We start from the raw sequence: 22,214 nt of genomic DNA on the forward strand, positions 1-22,214 counted from the left end.
ATAAATACTTATATATTTTATATATTGGGTTGGCCGTTCACTCAAATGAAGGCAGCTTTGTTTCTGTTCCATACCTCTAAAATTTTTGACTTTTAATTTACGTAGCAGTTTTCAATGCCACCTAGAAACTTTATTGCATACATTTAGCACTATCAGCAAGTTTCCGCATCCTATCTTTTGTTTAAATAGAAGTTCAAATCTTTGTTATATTTTTGTATGTCTATTGTATTGTCCTCTAATCAGCTTCTTTGCGTCAGAAAAACCTCTACAAATAGATAACAAACAAACAATAACGAAAAATTCACAAAAACAAAAAACTTCAACAGTCTTACAAAGGTTTATCGTTAACTTTTGTCGTGCGAAGATAAACAAACGTCAAAAAGAGTCAAGAATACGATGTACAATATCACAAGCAAGTTGCAGACTCACATATTGCCTAAGGTGCTCTTCAGTCATTCCGTGCCGTGCCACAGAGTATAAAAGCTATTTTCTAATATCTAACCTACATTCAGCTCGAAAAATTAATGAGTGGTATTTTTATACACTGTGACAGTTTCAATCTTGTGAGTGACTTGAACAATATTTCAAGTTTGGATTCATGATGTTTCTTCAACTAAAGCACTATAAATACGTGAGAATATTCCTTGACAATACTAAGTATATATTACTTACAGAGTAATTGATATTTTATTCTTGGAAGTCCTTCGCTATTGCTTCAGTTAAAGTCCTTACATTTCTTGCAATTAGTTATTTTACTAGCACAATTTTATCAGTCATAAAATAAATGTATTATTTATTATAAACAAAACCTATACATAGGTTTTTTAAGGTAAGTACATGTACTTACCTAACTCTGAAATGTCTTCTGTCAAGTTCTCCTAGGAATTGCAATAAACTCTGCAAAGTTTGTTTAGAAAGATCCAATTCATCCAATACATTCCATTGGTCCATTTCCTTCCTTCAACTTTCTTTTCATATACTTTCCAATCTGCTCTAATCAAATATACCTTGTAAGTTTTACAACTTTCTCGCATGTTGAAGTTAAATTGCCAATTTCACTTTTGTATGTATTACAGATAGGTATATTATTCACCGCACCCATGCTTGGGACTTATTGCACATTCTATCGATGCAATGCAATACAAAGAAAGTCAGACTACAAGTTTATTCTATATCTATCTTACTATCTGTCTACTAATAAGATCTCGCAGTTTTGAGTTATAAAAACTTTTATAGGAAGGAATATTTCGTACAGCTCTCACAAGAAAGTAGCAACTAGGGTCTAATGAACTTAAAACAAAAAAAAATACAATATCAACTTATATCAACCACAAAAGTTACGTGCCGTGTGTAAGGGTTTTCATTTGCCACTCGTCTGAAAGCACTGTGGACCGGACATTTCTGGCTGGCGGGAAAAATTGAGGCTACCTGAATTTATATGCGAGATATGGTGGAGAGAAGAGTCGTGGAATGTATTGGGCCCCAAACATTCCACGACGTTCTCTTTCCGCACAGAATCTAATAAAATGTCACTTATTGTATATAATTACTCAATCTAGTAACTTTATCAGAATAAATTTCGCCGAAAACAACAAAATAATAGTTATGAAATTTAGTTAAATTCTAAAACGAATTGGAGGAGAAAAATAGCCTGTAAACAATTTTATTGTAAACACAATTCAGTCCATTTGGTAGCAATATTGTTATTAAACTTTCAGCAACCTTACAAGGTTTTAAAGTAGAAGTTAATTCACTAAATAAAGATAAAACTAATGATAATTTATCTCAGACTTCAGTATTCTAACATTCTTAAAGATCTAGAGATCTTATTAAAATAAGTAAGTATTCTTTATTGCGTACCATAAAGTTAAAAAATACACAGAAAACGCAATACAAGTTTATAGTCTTAAACTTGTATTTTAACAGGCGATTTTAACGCTGAAAAGCGATCTCTTCCAGACAACCTAAAAAAATATCCTTAAATTAATTTTAATATGCTAAAAACTTGATAAGAGAGCAAAGTTGTTCGTGATTTCGTGATTCGTGTAGTCTATAATATGGCTGTCACAAGCTCGCAGTTATTTCAGTTAAATTGTTTTAATTTGATTGTTCAAATAAATCTATCAGATATCCTGTACGGGGCAATCCAAAAATTAATAGTTGTCAACTTCGACGCAACTAAACGCTTTGGCACATGTATTTAAAGACACCAATCACACAACATAATTATCATGTGTGAGTAGTATACACCTTCTTATCTTTTCCTAAAATATTGTTGAACTCTGAAAGTCGCCAATTAGTTATTTTTTCTACTCAATTCAATTCAATGCTTGAATTAAGACTTCGTATACTACACGTACACTATGGGACCCCAACTCAACTATAATATTTATTTCGATACAGTTTAATCAACTATAATATTCATTTCGATACAGTTTAGTCAACTATAATGAAATTGACCAATCGAAAGCGCGGAGCAAGTACCAGGGCCTCATGACTTACGAGAAGGTGTCGTTGACCAACCGGCCGGAGGCGCGGGGCGCGGGGGCCGAGTCGCATACGAGTATGAAGGTATCACGGCTGCTCGCGCATCTTAGCTGTATAGTTTTGGTTTTTTTACCTACATAGGTATATGATTCTTCTACTAGTTTCAAGTATTTTTTTTTGTTGACTCGTAGAAAAAGTATTGTATTCAATAGTGATAAATCAAGTTTTTCAATCTCGTACCTTACTTAGGCAACTCAGCAAGCTTCGTTGCCTAAACACGGTACTCGACTGAAAAGCTCTCCATCATATCACGATTGTAAAAAATACCTACAAATTTTGCCAACAAAAATAAACAAAATCTACCACAGTGCAGTGTCTTAATTTCGGTTTGTGTAGTGAGTGTAGCAAATTGCTGCAGTGCCACGGCGTTCTGAGTACCTTGTCTGGACTTGATGCAACATTATATCTCTTAGAACAACCGCGAACAATGAACACATTGTATTTGGTACCTGAGCGCTATATGGGCGTTTTTTTTTTAAATTGTCCCCTACACTTTTTTTTTTCAAATTTGGGATTTTTTATGTTATTTCTACTCAAAATCACGAGCTCTTTCTATCCTAATAGGAGAAAAAAAGTGTCCCGAAATTTCCATACATTTTTCGATCTTTTCATTCCGCGACCGCCATACAAAGTCTATGAAAAATGGTGACGGAATGGAAATAAAAACCTTAGGACACTTTTTTTCTCCTATTAGGATAGAAAGAGCTCGTGATTCTGAGTAGAAATAACATAAAAAATCCCAAATTTGAAAAAAAAGTGTAGGGGACAACTTTAAAAAAAAACGCCCATATGCAAGCGCGGAAGATTTTAAGGCGTAAATAATATCAACTATTAAAATTATTAAATCATTTTTAAGGATTTCATACTTTAATAACCCTGAAACTTTCCAGATAGGTATTTTCCTTTTCTCAAATAATTTATTGTTAAAGTAACGCCATGTCGTTAATGTATTACCGTAAAATGGGGTGAGTAGGTGCAAAACTGACATTCTAACCTCGATAACATTTTATTTTTACATATGCAAACTGAATGGTGTATATAATGAGTGTTCCGGACAAATGTATTTTAGTTTTTATTTTATTTTGGGTAGTTCCATTTCATAACATTGACGATAAACAGGAAATCCCACCTCACCCCGTAGTCCCTCGTATTTGGGGTGAGTTGGGTTTTCATACAAAGGTGATTTTGGAAGATTGTTGGATCGATTTTTTTTATTATGAGTATTACTATAGCTCCATTTTAAATTGGAATACATTATTTTTGTAGCAGTACCTAGCCTTAAAATTCCATCTCACCCCCCTTTCATCCCTTCTCTCCCCATTCATAACCCAACTCTCCCCGCGAACCCTACTCACCCCATTTTATGGTAATAGTTACTACAAGCAGTGAGTATCAATAAAATATACTTAGGTAGGTATAATGACAATTACTATTTGTTCTAAAAAACATCAAGCTAATTTTGATTTGGATTCTTGAAAATAGCTTACTATTTTTTCAAAAAGGTTATTTTATGCTAATCGTTCCTTGTTAAATTTTTTTACGAATACTGTAGCCGCCGTGCAGGTCAGGAGCTCGACGACTCAAATAAAAAGCGGCCAAGTGCGAGTCGGACTCGCCCATGAAGGGTTCCGTATTTAGGCGATTTATGACGTATAAAAAAAAACTACATACTAGATCTCGTTCAAACCAATTTTCGGTGGAAGTTTACATGGTAATGTACATCATATATTTTTTTTAGTTATATCATTCTCTTATTTTAGAAGTTACAGGGGGGGGGACACACATTTTACCACTTTGGAAGTGTCTCTCGCGCAAACTATTCAGTTTAGAAAAAAATGATATTACAAAACCTCAATATCATTTTTGAAGACCTATCCATAGATACCCCACACGTATGGGTTTGATGAAAAAAAAAATTTTGAGTTTCAGTTCGAAGTATGGGGAACCCCAAAAATTTATTGTTTTTTTTCTATTTTTGTGTGAAAATCTTAATGCGGTTTACAGAATACATCTACTTACCAAGTTTCAACAGTATAGTTCTTATAGTTTCGGAGAAAAGTGGCTGTGACATACGGACGGACAGACAGACGGACAGACAGACAGACAGACATGACGAATCTATAAGGGTTCCGTTTTTTGCCATTTGGCTACGGAACCCTAAAAAGCTTCGATTTAACGTAAACTGATATAATTTTCCAAAGTACTGGTTACAAGGGGTTTTTGACTAAACGGTTAAATGTAGAAGTGGTGGATATTGTATGGAGGCTGATGAGAGAGTGATTTGCAATATTTGATCAGTACAAAAGGTGGTTTAAATTTAGGTGCCTCTAATTGGCCGCGATACAAAGTATGTGGAGCGCCCCTATTGGTGCTTAAGAAAAAGCTTCCGAATACTAGCCGAGCCCGACGGCCGCGTTTAGCTACTGCATTAGGAATATAGGTATTGAGATTTTATACAAATATAAAGGTTGCGTTCGCAACAAATACATTTCCAAAAATAACTGGTGAACATTATTCGCATACTTATATTACGTAAATTGTCAAAAGATAAAACTGCTCCGATAAACCATTATTCCGTCTGCCCCAGGTAATCTCAATGTAAGGAAAAAATAATGGTTATGCCCGATGATAAGGGTAAGTAACTAAGTACCCTTTTCAAAATAAGTCTTATCCGTTGTTCTAGGCGACCGCCAAAAGACCCGCTTTTTGCAAATAGATTACGGTTTTTGCGACTCTATAGGACAGTAGGTACACTGAAAGATAATTCGTTGCCTTCTTTTTGAAGTGAAAACTTCTTTAGCGGCGTTGTGCACTTTTTGAGGTGGGGAAAAATGTTAAAATCGCGAGAGATCACGTGACCGTAAGACGGACCTGTTACATGTAACGTCATTGAGTTTTTCTTTATTGATTTAAATGCCATCTAGTATGTTTCGCTCTAACTGGTATTAATATAATTCGAGTACTAACAGTGATGTGCTTAGGGGTTTCAAGTAATGCGACGAAATAACGCTAGATGGCGTTAACCTCAATTATACATAGTGCATTTTGCACTAGTCATTGAGTTTTCACTTCTGCCGGCACTCCCTGAGTGCAACCGTTGCTTTTATTATTAAGGCAAGCAGTAGTGGCCTAAAAGAGATATATATTATCGTATAGGTGTACTATTTGGTACTATAAACAGAATATAAATAATAGTACTAAGTACAGAAGACTCACTCCCTAACAAAACGCGTCTGTTACGATCAGCACAGATTATGGCCGCTAGGTGGCGACACCGCCACGCGCGGCTTATGGCTTTCCCCAAAATTGGGGCCGAACGGATGTACTTTTAGCTACCTGTAGCAAAGCGACGAAATCGCGGAGTGAGACACGCCTGCTGTAAGTAATAGACACAAGTACCTAGACTCAAGTGTAAAATGGATTATCTTATATCTTAGACTGAGTCCGCGCCCGGGCCTATTGTTTGGAAAAAAGGCTTCATTTAAATTTATCCTCGATGTGTTACTTCTACTTCAATTTATGTTATCTCAAAGTCGAAAGTTTTTTTTGGTGGGAAATTTTATATGTACGATCACTCGACCAGTTATGTAGTTAGATATGCGCCTTACCATTTTTTCATTGAACTTAAATACGATATAAGCGCTAAATATTTTAATAATTAAGACATATCATTCTTTTGTAGGTAGGTCACTCAAACAATTTGATTCGTAGGCCACTATAGAACTTTGTCGCTTTAATTCCTAGATACATGGCATTCATCACTAAGTAAGCGCTGTCGTAGAAGATAAACAATTTTATTCATTATGACATGGTTCTATAGTGGCCTAGGAATTAAATTGGTTGACTGTACGTGTTCTTTTATATTTTTTTTTTTAAATACTTGATACTCAGCAATTAATTACCTTTACAAATGAGCCCTTCCAAAATTGTGTAAGATTTTTAAGCCCTTTTTCCTCCTAGAAGTCTCACTAGCTGGCTATTCCCTACTCCCACTGCCCATATAAATTGTGACTAATTTTTTGCGTTCCAATAATATTTTGCTATAGCCGTTGGTTTATGATAGAAAACAAAATTACGCCAGCACGTGAAATCCCTTTCCACCCACATCCATTATAATGCATCATTAACAACAGAAGTGTTCTACTCGATACCGAGTATCACTTTACGATTTCCATTAGTCTCCCATACATCCCTACTATTCTAACCTACTTGTTTTGGATGACTTATTTCAGTGCACAACCTTTCTCGGAACTTTTCTATAGCGCCACGTTCAAGCTTGTGAGAATCTGCCATGTTGGCGCCTCCTTTGTTCTCTTAATAAAGATACGTGTTGGCGGGTGATTAAAAAGAACCTTTGAAACTAATTTTAGCTCAATAACTAAAGAACTGCTAAAGTCATTTAATATTTTAGATGGCACTTCACGATTTTACTTGACATTTAATTAACAATGGTTTAATTAGTTACCATTAAACTTATGGCGTTATATATCGCCATTTCCTTAAAGTGCCTTAAACTGTTAACTTTTGTGCATGACTTTTTTTAGAGTCATCTTTATACCTTCGATTCTGAGACCTTGAGAGATGTCATAAGGCATCCAAGGCACACCAATAAATGAGAGCGAGAGGCCTAATGAAACGACCATGATTACAATTAGCGATCACCAATCAACGTGAGGCTCGAGCGCTGTACTTTGAGCTCATGCCAAAACAAGATTAAAACCTATTTTTTAAATTTTTGACAAGCAGAAACGTCCGCGATCGATGCTATTAAGCTTAGAATAAATTTAAAAGTGGAAAAAATTACTATCTTGGGTGAGACATGAACTCACGGCCTCTGGATAGATACTCCAGCGCTCTGCCATCTGAGCTACCTAGACCTCATCCATAGCCAGCAAATCTTTCCACCATATGGGTCAAGGGGACCCGAGCGACATCTACCGTAAGAGCGTTACACTTCTTGAACGGCTACCGGAGTTCCAAGTCATATCAAGTCATGTCAAGTCATGGAAATTCACCAGTTACGATGCGCTACACATACTATTTTTTTAATTTTTAACAAGCAGAAACGTCTGCGATCGATGCTATTAAGCAGATGATATTGTTAAACAGAATAAATATTATGTTGAAAGAATCGTAAATTGAACCATGTAGGTACGTAGAATAACAAGCGTTTCCGGTATCCCATATCGAACGGGAAATAGAATAAAAATTAATAAGGGCCACTTTTTCACGGTCTGATTGCCAAATCAATTTAATCCTTATTTCACCGTTGTTTAACGACGTCGACCCTTTTAGGATCCATTGCGAAATATAATCAATTTACAGTTGTGAAGTAGTTGACTTCGGAAGTGATGGGGCGTGCGATGAGGAGCGAAGAGAAACACGGAGTCGAAGGCAGATAGCCGTATATTAACCAGTCGGCGCTAACACTAGGTACAGGAACTATGGTTCGCATAGGAACTGAAGGCTAACTAATTTACATTAATCTTAGTTTGCACATTCGTTATGTGTACTCAAAAAATCTAGGCAACACTTAACACAGGTTACGCAAGGTTTTGGTTTTTTAAAACTACGGGAAAGATAAAATATCGCTAATGTTTACGGCGAAATCGAGGACTACTAGCGCCATCTAGTAAGAGATCATACGAACTAAACATAGCGTATTAATGTATTTGGGAAAGTTTCGCGTTACACAGTCATCTTTTCACTGCTTGTGTTTTACCTTTCATAATATGTGTGTGGTCAACAACAATCGTGGGTTTAAAGTTATTTAAACCTCGGTTGTGATGTACACAGTACATAATTATTTTCCACCGTATTTTCTCGGAAACGTTTGTATTTGTCATGCTACTTCGCTCAACCTCAGTATTTTTGTGCCGAGACTGACTGAAATAGCAAGATACGTTCGTACGTTTCCGTGAAAATACGATGTAAAACAACTATGTACTACATCTGTGTAGAAACCGAATAAAATAAAAAAAGATGATTAAACCTTCGATTCGGTTAGGATCATTATCACCTACACATTTTATATAGAGCATTTTAATTTTGTGACTTATATAAACTTATTGCTTTATAAGTAACTATAACTTATTTTCTTAATGGAGACAACATTTACTGACTAATACTTTTGAAAAATATGAATTTTTGAAAAATATGAACTACGAATACTATAATTACCGTAAAATGGGGTGAGTAGGGTCAAAACTGAAATTCAGACCTCGAAAACATTTTATTTTTACATATGAAAACTGAATGGTGTATAGGAATAAGTGTTCCGGACGTTTGTATTTTAGTGTTTATTTTATTTTGGGTAGTTCCATTTCATAACTTTGACGATAAAGAGGAAACCCCACCTCACCCCGTAGTGCCTCGTATTTGGGGTGAGAGGGGTTTTCATACAAAGGTGATTTTGGAAGATTGTTGGATCGATTTTTTTTTATTATGCGTATTACTATAGCTCCATTTTAAATTGGAATACATTATTTTTGCAGCAGTAGCCTTAAAATCCCTTCTCACCCCCCTCTCAAACCTTCTCTCCCCATTCATAACCCGCCTCTCCCCGCGAATCCTACTCACCCCGTTTTACGGTACCCACCCATTTCTGGAAAATATGAAAACAGCTGAACATCAGCAATATAACTTACCAAAACTCCCATTAAGTATTCGTTTTTCTCATTTATCACCATTTTTCTTGACAAAGCGAAATAAGTCATTATTTAACTCGAAAAGCTGAACGAGAATAGGTCACTTGTAATTTATTTCCTTCATTCATTCCAAGATTGAGTCTTTTTTTTTTTTTCGTAAAAGGGACACAGACCTGTCGAAAAATCGACACCGGGGTCCTCATTTATCGCTTCTCTATTGTACTTTGATACGTAAGTATTGAAAATTCGTTGTTATACTGTGATATAAAAAGCGGCCAAGTGCGAGTCGGACTCGCCCATGAAGGGTTCCGTATTTAGGGGATTTATGACGTATTAAAAATAAACTACACATTTTACCACTTTGGAAGTGTCTCTCGCGCAAACTATTCAGTTTAGAAAAAAATGGTATTAGAAACCTCAATATCATTTTTGAAGACCTATCCAAAAAAAAATTTGAGTTTCAGATCTAAGTATGGGGAACCCCCAAAATTTATTGTTTTTTTAATTATTTTTGTGTGAAAATCTTAATGCGATTCACAGAATACATCTACTTACCAAGTTTCAACAGTATAGTCCTTATTTATAGTTTCGGAAAAAAGTGGCTGTGACATACGGACAGACAGACAGACGGACAGACAGACAGACATGACGAATCCATAAGGGTTCCGTTTTTTTCCATTTGGCTACGGAACCCTAAAAATGATAGGCCCTTTTCTATTCATTTTTAAGCTTTTTATATAATGCTGATCTTTTGTGTCAGTTATGGTAAGCGTTCAAACAGGTGTCCTTAAAAGCTGATTGTAGACATTTTATCGAGAATGTTTTTTACTTACCGTTTATTGTAAGCTAGTTGAGCCATACTAACATTACATTAATTTTGCGGTGTAAAGGATGACTCACGTTAGACCAGGCCGAGTCCGGGGCCGGAGCTTCCAGAGCTTCGTTTTCTATGTAAATAATCACGTGATCACCTGTCATCCGTCATAGAACAGTAAGCACTGGAAGCTCCGACACGGACACGCCCCGCTCGGCCCAATCTAACGTGAGTCATCCTTAACTCATAGTTATTTTAGAAATATTTGGAGAACATTTCAAACACCTGAGAGTAGCTAGGTACTCGTCCCCTGTCATACGGCCACATCTCAAAATGTATGTTCATTGGAGATTCAATCTCAATAATAAAGTTAAGTTTCCAATAATCATAAATGTGACCGTATACTCGTAGCAGGTAGGGGACGTATTGAGCGGGCTGTGGTATATGTCGACCTCTTTCAGTGGTCTAGTGCCGTCGTGGCATGCAAGGCTGCGGGCTTGGTTCACCTAAGAGGCACGGGGACACACCGAACTCACTGTCCACTTAGCTGTCACTAAACAGTCAACACACACAAAAATTTTGATGAGGGATAATGTGGCTTCCATTCTGCTGGCACGACCCAACAGTCATGTTGATTGAAATTAGAGCTCATTCGATCGTTTCGCATATATATTTATAATAACTAAAACGACGTGTTTAGCTGTTCAATTCACTGTACCATTTTATAAAATGTCGTCAATTCGAAACCAATACATAAAGCTCGTTTGATATCAATCCGAATCAAAATACACCATTCAACAAACAAAATACATAAAAAAAAAGAAACATTTTATTTTTATGTTTAAATACAATTATTTCCATCTTTAAATAGTTTAAATGCGGTTACTTAGATACCATAAAAATTATATTCTATAACCTACCATAGGAGTAGAGTACCTAGGTACAACCTCATAATTCGTCATTCAAGGTCTGAGCTTAATCATCAATTAATTGAAGAAAGATTGGATCTTTTTTTTTGTTATGGACTTGAGTGGACTTGAGAGTCTTGAGACTATGGAGGAGATTGGATCTTAATAGGTTTTTCGGCAAAAAAGACAATTAGGTGTCGATAAAACAAAACAGTAATGAAACAATTGAGAGATTTTCGTTCATAGACTAAACTCGTTGCTGAATTGTCCTATGAAATTAAGATTTCCTATTTGTGATCACGCATTTTCAAAAATGCGTGTTTTGATGTCGGTGTTGTGTGTGTAATGTGCGTATTAAAATGAAAAACTGCCTCGCTCTCCAAACGGCATATTTTAATATAACAAACAACAACTCTTACGTCGTTCTAACATATACACTGTGGATGAATGATGATCTTTAAAACTCGCCTTCAAAACAGTGGGTACCAGGCCGTGCCAACCTGCCCAACTGCCTGTTAACCGGCATTTATTTTCCTGAAGTACTTAACAAACTGGGCCTGCTTTTGCGATCCCGCTGTAGGCTAATATTTAGGTCAAAATATTTATTTTACCTGATTACTGATTACCACGAAGCCAAAGGGTTCTTTGTAAGTACATATTTGTATTCTTATATAAAACCGATGAATTGATTTTGTAACCGAGTCGTATTTATAGCTAGGGTGACATAGCCTCGTGCTGACCACCAAACAAAAACATTGCTAGGGAAGATTGGATTTATTTATACATGTTTTTATTTTTTACTGAATACTTCGATTTCTTTTATACCTAGATAAAATATTAAATTGTAGAAACTTAAATATAAATACAAACTAAATATATAAAAAATAACTAACTACCAAAACCCGGCCCGGGCTGCCCCCGACGCAAAGGTGCCCATTACGCTCGCTGCGTTGGATTGCGATAATTGGGTTGACTTCATTTTTTTTGTTTATCACGTAGGCTACATATCTAACGTATCAAAAAAAGTGGACGTAGGTATACGAAAAAAATCATACCTGTGTACCAGTTTCTCAAAACTCTCTTCTAAACGTACATACGGTAAGTAAGTATGTAATACTTCAACGCTAGTGAATTTTGGAAATATCTCCTATAGTCTGTGCGGAAAGAGAAGAGTCGTGAAATGTATTGGGCTCCATACATTCCACGAGTCTTCCCTTTCCGCACAGACTCTACAAACTCCAATGATGATAGAACATTAAGTAAAGTGTAATTCTATAGAACTTGGGGTGTAAACAAACTGCCATATTATTGGAAGTTTCTAAAAATATGAATTTACTAGTGACTTTTGTTTACATAGCAAGTTCCATAGAATGACACTTTATATAGTCATGCATGACTAGTAAAACTCATGAGTTTTCGCAAAAATTATGTTACAAAAAATTATATCCAACTTCAATAAGCCTTTTGTAATACACCAAACCTCTTGTATCCCTTTAAAACGACGCGACGTCGTAAAAGGCCCGCTAAAATCCCTAATGAGGTCGCAGGCGTAAAAGGTCCAGCTCAAAATGGCATTTACAAATGATGTGAACCTTTTTAAGAGAAATTGGACTTCTATTGTAACAGTTTTATTTGTTGGCCTAACTAATGGATTTTTGTTTTAAGAATTGCTGTTTTACTGGAGAATAAAATGGAGTATTCTGTGATAAAGATGTATTGTTTTCCTTTTTTATATACACTCTACTTCATAGAGTACTTAAGTGCATAATTACAAAGAGAATTCAGTATAGAAGCGTAATGTCAAAGTAAATTTTGTAGTCACAATATATTTACTGCCGAAGGTTGCGCCATCGCCATCTCTATTTAACACATATTAGTGAAAGAACCAGGATCAAATTCAAATGGCGTTCTAAAAGTTTTAATCGTGTCGAAAGATGACAGTAAATTTACTGTGACTATAAAATTGACAATACGCCTCTATACTAAATTATCTTTGACGATAGTAAACAAACAAACCTTCATTCTGAAATTAGCCACTGGCAAAACGCCACCTATTGTTTTTGGGAAAAACGAATATGGAAGAACATTGCCTTTGTAGGGGCTAAACATGGTGTATGAAGTTACGCAAGTGTTACCTTGTGTTTTTGACACCCTTCCAGAGATGGCGCTAGACTCTTAGAAAGCGTAGTTGACTATCGATTCATTTAGTGTTAGAAGTTATTAAAAGATGGCGCATCTTAAATCATGCATCAATATAGTATAGTACCTATGCTAATGTTAGCAATGTCATTGCATTAATAAGTATTTGCTCCAAGACAACTCTCATTATTTAGACACATTGTGATAACGATATAGAAGGGACACAAATATGGATTAGGGTCGTTATAACCAAGATTGAATACTCATAATGTACTTGGTACATTCCTGTCTTGACAGGACCTCAAAGTTTCGTCGTTGTACCTGGTTCTTTCTAAGCGAAGTCGTTATTAACGGTTTTGACTGTATATTTTATATCTGAAAGACTTATATTTTGTTTTGTTGTTATCATTACAAAACCAACCGTTCCTGAGAGTAGAAAATTTGGATCAAGAATGGTTTGCTTACACCCGATTTGTTGGCAAAATGATCAATTTTGAATTGGAAAAGGCATTTGCAAATGCCTGGAACCCGCCCATTCTACCTATACCAAGCTATAAAATATTTTTCATCACATTTCTCTCATTTCTAAATATTTATTTATTACCTATTTATTATGAATGTTGGGTAAGATACCTAGGAACGTAAATAACAGTCATGTGAATTGGTAATGTCGTGCTCAGGCAACTGATTTCTTGAAAAGTGTTTAAACTTAAACCACATGGTCCTCATGGTTCTCATGACTCGTACGGGCTTTTGGCCTTGTAGTGTTTTTTACCCCTGATCATCCATTATAGTAATTATTATAAATATGTGTACCTACCACTACATAGAAAAGGGACATTCTTAAATAACCAAGGAGGTATTTAAACAAAGCAGGTATTTTTTAAGGAATTTATTTCATCAATTTCAAACTACATTTTCAAAATTACAATTGATTATAACTACGTTAAGCTATAACTTTTACCTAACTTTTGATCCGGACCTACATCCTCATTTTTGAAAAAAAAAATTTGACACGTTTTCAAAAATTTTCAAATTTAGAATTTAACAATATATCACTATCCTACCGTCCATTATGCGTTTGCTACATAATATTTGAGAGCTAACAATAACCATGAGGGGAGCTAGGAAATCTTATTTATTTTTCTATAATAATAGTAAGGTAGGTAAGTCATTAATTTTCGTTTCTAAGAAAAACATCTAAGTTAAGATAGCTTCCAACCCATGGTATGCTAGGCTTACTTATTAACTATGATTAAAATCTATTTAGTTAAAATTAGTTGCACGCTTGCATAAGCTGCGCTGCGGTGGTTTACGGCTTACGTACATAATATATCGTGTAAAACTGTCTCACATACATCGAAATTCGCTCGTTCCCATACAAAACTACTGATTAGTACTATTACTATAGCTAAAATTAAACCATTATTTATAACAAAATAAATCTGTTAAAAACGTAATTTAAGTTTCAAACAACGTATATTATATCAAAATCAGGTACAAATTAAATAAATTAAGTCTAAGGTAACTGAAGCATTAAGAGGAAGAATATGAGATCGTTTTGATTTTCATCAATTTGACAGTCACTAACAACATAAATAACCCAACAAACGTTTTCATAGCAAAAAAAAATATAGAGGAAAACTGTGAATAGTAAATTACGTTTTTCAAATGTTTTGTTAGCGACTGAATAAAGAGTTAAATTAAATAATAAATATTAAAAGATGTATTTAACTAAACATGCAACTTTTTTGGCTTTTCTTGTATCAAAATCACAGAAATAACTTTTAACATGGCGTCTACTGAATCCGCTATACTACACGCCAGGTCATACCCGTGGCTCACGGCCTTCCGTGATCGGGTTCAAACCGTGAATCATTCAAGGGCCCCATTTTTTCCATACTCTACTTAAATCTAATACTTAACAAAAAATATAAATAAGTCAATGTGAAAGTTACATAACATGTGCAATCTTTTCTATAGTAAATACAGAATTTAAGTGCCGTTCACATTACACTGGCGTAAGCTTACTATTAAATAAAACACTTACAAGTAATACAGTTCTGGTTTACAAAGAAATGCATTTTATTCGCGAGACCCTATCAATATGTAGGTATCAGTCATACTAACTGTTACTGGAATAAAAATTGAGGCAGCCAAAAGCAAAAACTTCCATTGAAAAGCACACGAAATAATATTAAATATTAGTAAGTGCCTATTTTGGCTTCTACTAGCAGTCACCAATTCTACCAGTTATCGTCGTTTTCAAGTTGGCATCAACAAACAAGATTAAGAAACTTGTTATCAACACGTACGATCTACTACAGACAGCGACCGTTCAATATCGACCTTCTCAGATGTGTAAGAAAATACAACATAAAAATACACGCACACGCCTTCTCTTACATAAATGGAATATATTTCCATTGAAATAGGTACAGAGTTTCTTTGTAAATTATTATTGAAATTATTTAGTTTTAGGCCTTGATTAAAATATAAGTAAATATCGATAATTATACACATAACTGCGCTTATTATAGTGTTGAATCAATAAATAGTTGTATACAATATAATTGCGTAAATAGCTGTCGAATAATACGGTTATAGCATAACATATTTTTACTATTGTAAGGTAAATTATCATTGTTTGCGTCAATCGTTTATCGAATGCGATAGCTAAATTAAGTATACATGCTTAAGTTAACTGATACATAGCGTAATAAACAAAAGTAACTATTTCGTTACACATTGACATATTGAAATAATTCTGTCTGATTAATATGTGAATAAATAATTATAATATTCTTTGTACAAGTTGCCGCGATATGGGACTAGCATAATAGCAGTGCTACTGAGTCGCAGAATACACCTGTAGTATGTGCAATCAAAGAACGCACCGTCACTCGAAACTTCTTTCATAGCGCAGACTACACAATTCTGGGCCTCAGTTAAATACATGAAGCATTTTTGCCATAGCAAATGATAGTTACATAATTACAATCTAATTCTTTGGTAGTTTTCACTGGGTCCTTTTACCTTAAAATTACTTTAAATAGCGTTGTGCTTCTTGCCACGGCAATCAAAACGTAAATGACACTAAATATACACCTCTCGTATCTGATTCCGTCAGGTCGGTAACTTCTTGATAATCCCTATTGATTATCCTCGAAGTTTTTTCACAGTTTCATTTCAAAAAAAGGTCGAAGTCGCATGTTCACAGTAGAACAGCGGGTAAAGGTGTGGATAAGGCCATGTGTTCCGCCCCTCGCACTGGCAGTCTTTGTGCGGTGACGTAGTGACGCATCAGGGTAGGGACGGTGGGGAAAGCCGTGGCCGCGCCGCCCAAGGTGTACCCCTCGGTATTACGGCAGATTCGCATATGCATGAAACCACGGGTTGACCTGTGAACAAAGACGATGATTTCATTAGTAAAGCCGTAGGTACTCGTTGAACTAACCGAAACAGAAAAAATATTGTTAATTTGGCATATCATCTTGAGACGGAAGCACATATTAAATACGTTTACTACACCGAATATAATTGAGTGGATCAAACTAAATACTTACTATTTCAGTAGGTCTTTAATTAATTCACATAAAAACAATACGAGATAAAAAGTCGACATATCTTTATATGATTATGAACTTACTTTAGACTTAACGAATAGTCGTGTTTTGCAGATTCGCTGTTTCGTACTAGGAAAGCGCCTTCATCTGCATCCCTTAGCAAACTTTCTGCTTCGACGCGCGTTAGCGTCCCGTGATACCACCTGAAATAAACAAAAAACAAAAATTATGACTTTAAAATTACCTACTGTAAAAATATAACCAGAGTAAATGACAGTAGTATATTTGACTTGTAGGATTATTACAATGAAAGACCCGATTTTATTGAACTTACCCTTGTCTATCAAGCGGCAGCGTTGCGTCGACAAGATCTCTCGGTGGAATGATGGGTCCTAGGTTCAGATGCAACCCCTTAGAACTGCCGGAACCACTTCCACTATCAAAGTTCAACGTCAATTTGTCTTTGTGCTTGTTACCTGAAATGAAAACGATAAATTAAATCTCAAAAATATAAGCAGGCGTTTTTTCCCTATTTGCTTAAGATTTAGTGTCACATTATCTTCCCAAAACGTACCCTCAACTGAATCACTAAACAAAATGCTCCATTTCGTTTAACGTCAAGTAACACGCGATGGTCCTTAATCCCAAACTTCTAACTCAACTGTACAGCTACAAATTGATCGCAGCGTGTACAGGAAAAAGTTCCCTCAAAAAGCACTCAAGCAAATTAAATATTGGGAAAGCAGTGGCTAGAGAAGTTCGTGTGGAGCAGTCTAAAGTCATACATCTTAATCGGCATAATGCGGTGGCAGTCAAAGCTACTTAATAGTAGCGATGGATGCAGGCCGACAGACCCTCTTCGGGCCTTTGTAGCAAGATTGACAAGTAAATCTTTCTGACGTGATTGAATTACGGCAGTAAATTGACAAGGAACTTTTTTGGTAAATTCATAAGAGATTTATTTTTATAATAAAATATACTGACCTAGATTTAAGTCCTGGACGCTTTGGCTGGAAGATGCATTTGAAATGACACTTCCAAAGTCATTGTTTAACTGCAGCGATTGTCCTCGCAATTTGCGGCGTAATTTGGGCATATCAAAAGGCAGCGACCTGAGATCTGCTTCAGCTTCAGCTCGTCGTCTTCTTAACTTCGGCATGTCGAATGGAAGATCAGAAAGATCTTGGTCCGGATCTTTACGCTCTTCCTCAGTATTACTGTTCTTGAAGTTCATAAATGTGTTTCTTGAGTCGACACCTTCTCGGGAGTGAATTGATATACCACTATCAGATCCTTGTATTTCGGCGTCACCGGCCGTTGTCGAATGTCGGAAAGTAAGATTTAGTAGATTCCGGTTTTGTAATGCTCGTCTTTTAGGCTTTGCTACAATTTCAACAGTCGTCTGAATTGTTGTATTTCCAGTTTCGACGTCCTCAGGAGATACTTTTTGAGAGTTGTTATTTCTATTGTTATCGGAAGTTTCGGACGCAGGTTCTTGCGATGATTTATCCGATATAGGACTAAGAATATGAAGTTTGTTAGTGTGATGTCCAAACCCCGACAGTTGCATGTGATGCGATTTTGTAAATGGGACATTGCCGGAATCTGAACTATGTGAACTTAGAGAAGACGACCGTCGACTTTCTGAACTACTACTGCTCCTGTCCTCGCTAGTGCTACTCCTAAGGGATTCCATACTTCCACCGCTACTGCTAGTTGCCATACTTTCGGTGCTTGAATATTTGCGCCTCGGACGTGGAGCCCCGGGCCTGCCTTTGAATTCCATTATAGGACCGACCCCCTTTGGCCCTGTGTGTCGATTCAGTTCTGGTGTGTCAGAATCGGAAGTGGGTCGGCCCTTAATCTCTAAAAAAATACCGTCCTTCGATTGCCCCCTTTCGTCATCGGTGTCGCGAGATTCGCGACCAGCGCTTAAACGCTGCACAGCGTCCAGTTCAGTGGACGCAGAGCCCTTTAGATCAACCATACTAGCGTCGCTGCTTGTTGGTGTTTCTCGTGCTCGTAAAGATTTTACAGGTAACCGTAAATCCTTCAGTCGCGGATGCGCTGGTTGCGACTGCGGCAAGTTCGGGGCACTTTTGATGCTATTCATGGCGGAACCGTCTTTTTGCTGAAATTTTGTTGGCAGGGGAGCTGTTGACGGAGGTGACGGCGTATAACCACGTAGTGGTAATTGGGAAGTTGAAGCGTTGCGGTCTTCCTCGTCAATGTGGATTTTTTCAAGCTCTTCAGACAAAGCTGACGCATTGCTTTCGTTTTCTCTTTTCTGGCGGATAGTGGGAATCTTTGATCGACGGACACTATCAGTTTTCATTGTAACTTTTCGGCGGCCTTTATAATCTGGTTCACCACGTTCTACAGCCTCAAAGGCGGACGATGCGGAAGATATAACTTTCCTGTCCTCGGCTTGTAAAAGTGCAGGATGGTTGCTGACGCGATCAAAATCGTCCAAGTCATCGTCTGACCGTGCGATTTTACAGTCAAAGGCTGTTTCGTAAATTTGGCGGGTGCTCATCTCTTGCGGCCAGCGTGGCAGCGGCGCCGGCACGTAAAAGACGCTACGAGAAGGTCGGTGCTCCTCTACATCTTCAGGCGCGGCGCACACGCAGCCGGCCGCGTCACGCCCACGGCGCCTTGGCGGCATCCACGCGCTCTCACCCGACGAAGATGATGACCGCTCTAGCTCACGAAAGCCATCCTCTGCGACAGAGAATCGCTTGGGCAGATTAGGGCGCGCAGCGACGTGCGGGGCGTCTAAGCTGGCGGATTTTCTATACCGTGGGCCACGTGATGAAGAAGTTGTAGACACCGTTGGGGCAGACGGAGCCGGTTGCGGAGGAGCAGTCGTTTTGAACAGGTCGCCGTAGTAATAAGGGCTAGGGTTCCTACGCGGCGCGTTTGCGTATCTCGGGTCTGAGCGACCGCTATCGGGAGAATGCAGAGATGGCGCTGTTGCGAAAGGATCGAATTCACCGAATTCGTCTTCTTCTCCGTCCGTCGATGACGAAGGATCTTCGGATGTTGATTCTGTAACAATTTAAAACATTTTTTTTACTTATAATGTAACTATGTATTAATGTACATTTCACACTCGTATAAATAACTATTTATAATTTTATGATAACATAGCAATCCAGAAACCAAATGGCGCTCATTCAAAGCTCTAAAGAGCATTTCCCATGTACCTAAACTAAGGCCGGTAACAAGGCAGACGCAAATGGTCGACCGCTGTCTGAGGTCGTTTCGTCTCAAGTGCCATCATTTAAATGAGCACGCCAGCCTTTCCTCTCGAGAAGCAAACCGATTGTTAAGAGAAGTAAAATATTTCATATTATATTTCATCATTACTTTTTCGTTATCGTCTATTCGCATTTTGGCTAAATGCAACAAGTCATGAAAAAATACAATAAGAAAAGAAAATAATCACAGAAAGCCTTAAAATTTATCACAACCATTTTCGTAAAGAAGGGTTTTTTACAAAGTTAGTTCATTAACGCAAGTCTCACTCACTCGTACCGCAAAGCCAATGTAATTTGAAAAGCACCTGGAAATACCCTAATGAGAGTTCCTTGCTTCTCACAACAAAAGGAACATTTTCAATGCATCTTGAGCTAAAAAAAGGTTGGATTTATTAATCCTTGAAACTTAAAGGATACGCTACAGTCATGGGACGATTCGTATTTGAATACCGTGACATTCTTTCGTTTTTAGTCAACTAGGTATATGTTCCTAGGTAATAAATTCAAAACAACTCTTTCGGTTTTGCATTTAATAGTGACTTAGTAACATATTACCTGATTTCAACATTGAGTGATTCATATCGTATCAACAACTGATAGTTAAGTAGGTATGATATCATAGTATCGATAAGCTATTCCAAGGTTTATAAATCAACATGTTACATCAAACACTGTAAATTATCATAAATTAATAATGCAAAGATCATCTGTTGTAACTTCAGTCGCAATGTGAGTGTGTGTGGGACCTAAAAATATGGGAAAAGTCTCAAGGAACTTGCAAGAAGCTACTTTATAATGCATGGTTTGTGTAACGCCTCATTTACTCCGATAAAAACTAGCTTCTAAACGTGGTGTAGGCATACTACTATCAGATGCCTACACCACGTTTAGAAGCTAGTTTTTATCGGAGTAAATGAGGCGTTACACAAACCATGCATTATAAAGTAGCTTCTTGCAAGTTCCTTGAGACTTTTCCCACATTTTTAGGTCCCACACACTCACATTTCGAGTGCTGTGTCCTATCTCATCTCTGTGGGGACAAAGGCCCTTTCTTCGGGCGCACAATCGCGCCGCAGTCTAGTTACTGTATTGTTCTCCGGAGTGTATCTAGCCTTACTCGCCACGGTATAAAAGAGAAAATATTGCAATGACCAAGCATGTTTTTTTTTTGTAACTTTGATATACATCATTAGTATCTTCAACCACGTTTAGGTAACTACTTTTTGATGGATTTTATACATTGGGCTTAACATAAAGTCCACTAAACCAGGATTTGACAAAGGTGAAGTAACCTATACTGAATTTATAATTGATCGAAATGACACTGTTTTAGGAGTTTTTTTGCTGCTATTGCTGTGTTAATTTGTCTACGGGCTTGTTAAAAGCATATTAAGTACGGTAGTACTATTAGTTATTCTGTGTATTAAGTAGCAATCCGCACCAGAGTATTTTTTCATTAGCTAAAGAACGGTCGCGCAAGTTTGATACCACTATTACCGGGTAACAATTGCAAGTTTTAATCAGCCCTATTGTCGTTCGTCGGTCTAGTATAGTCTAGACTGGAAAAATGTCCCGGACGTAATAAGCGGAGGCTTTTGATTGCGGTCTGTTACTCGTTGGAGCCAACTTTTTACCATTGACGTCATGCGGATGAATAGATTGCTTTATGGTGATTTTTTTTGCTAGTTATATTTACAGGTCTGGCTCTATAGCCAGCTCTATGAGCTGGAGAGATATCTTAATCCATGAATTTATCGTACTAACAGAGATGTCAAAACGTCGAAGCGTTTACATTCGTCAATAACTCTAATTTATATTCAATATGCCGTAAAGTAGGAATTTGCCTTAACAATCACACACGTAATCGCCAACCTCTAACCTTTCTGGGGTTCAGAAAGACATTTGGCACGTAAATCGCGGCAATTTAACAAATTTTCTCGCGACGGGTGTCGGTCATCCACGCGGAAAAGCAATTACGACACGTAATGACGTCACTTAAACTCCCTACAGCGCTAATAGACAATTTGCCCAGTGGGTCTGTCGAATGTGCTGTCGAGGTATAAAGATTTCATCGGAAAAGTATTGGTTGCCTTACTCGCTCCAACTCACTGAAATCTGTAAGATTGTGACAAGATGGTTAGTACCATCTTGTCAAAATCTAGTGATTGAATTTGAATCGAATTAAATGTTTTTTTTGTTCAACAACGACGGTCTCATTCAGCGTCGTCAACACGAAAATACAATAGTCATGTCGAATTGGATTGTATCTCTGCTCAGCAACTATTATTGTCAGTTTTTGAAATCACTGGTCATGTCACAAATGATTTTAATTT

At 36.9% G+C, this 22,214-nt stretch overlaps 1 protein-coding gene across 3 annotated transcripts in view; it reads right to left on the minus strand.

Annotated features, from left to right (window-relative positions):
* Window positions 1–16,230: 16,230 nt before the first annotated feature.
* LOC134656246 (uncharacterized) overlaps window positions 16,231–22,214 on the minus strand; it is a 204,085-nt gene continuing 198,101 nt past the window's right edge. For 2 of the 3 annotated variants that reach the window (XM_063511751.1, XM_063511750.1), the window contains exons 5-8: window positions 17,606–19,669; window positions 16,956–17,097; window positions 16,705–16,824; window positions 16,231–16,456 (exon numbers count right to left, since the gene is read on the minus strand). In XM_063511751.1, coding sequence (XP_063367821.1) covers window positions 16,270–16,456; window positions 16,705–16,824; window positions 16,956–17,097; window positions 17,606–19,669 — 2,513 coding nt within the window. In that variant the 3' untranslated portion in view covers window positions 16,231–16,269. The remainder of the gene's footprint in view (window positions 16,457–16,704; window positions 16,825–16,955; window positions 17,098–17,605; window positions 19,670–22,214) is intronic. The other variant, XM_063511752.1, reaches the window with a different exon arrangement.

This window comes from Cydia amplana, chromosome 18 (assembly GCF_948474715.1).
Source record: "Cydia amplana chromosome 18, ilCydAmpl1.1, whole genome shotgun sequence".
Taxonomy (NCBI): domain Eukaryota; kingdom Metazoa; phylum Arthropoda; class Insecta; order Lepidoptera; family Tortricidae; genus Cydia; species Cydia amplana.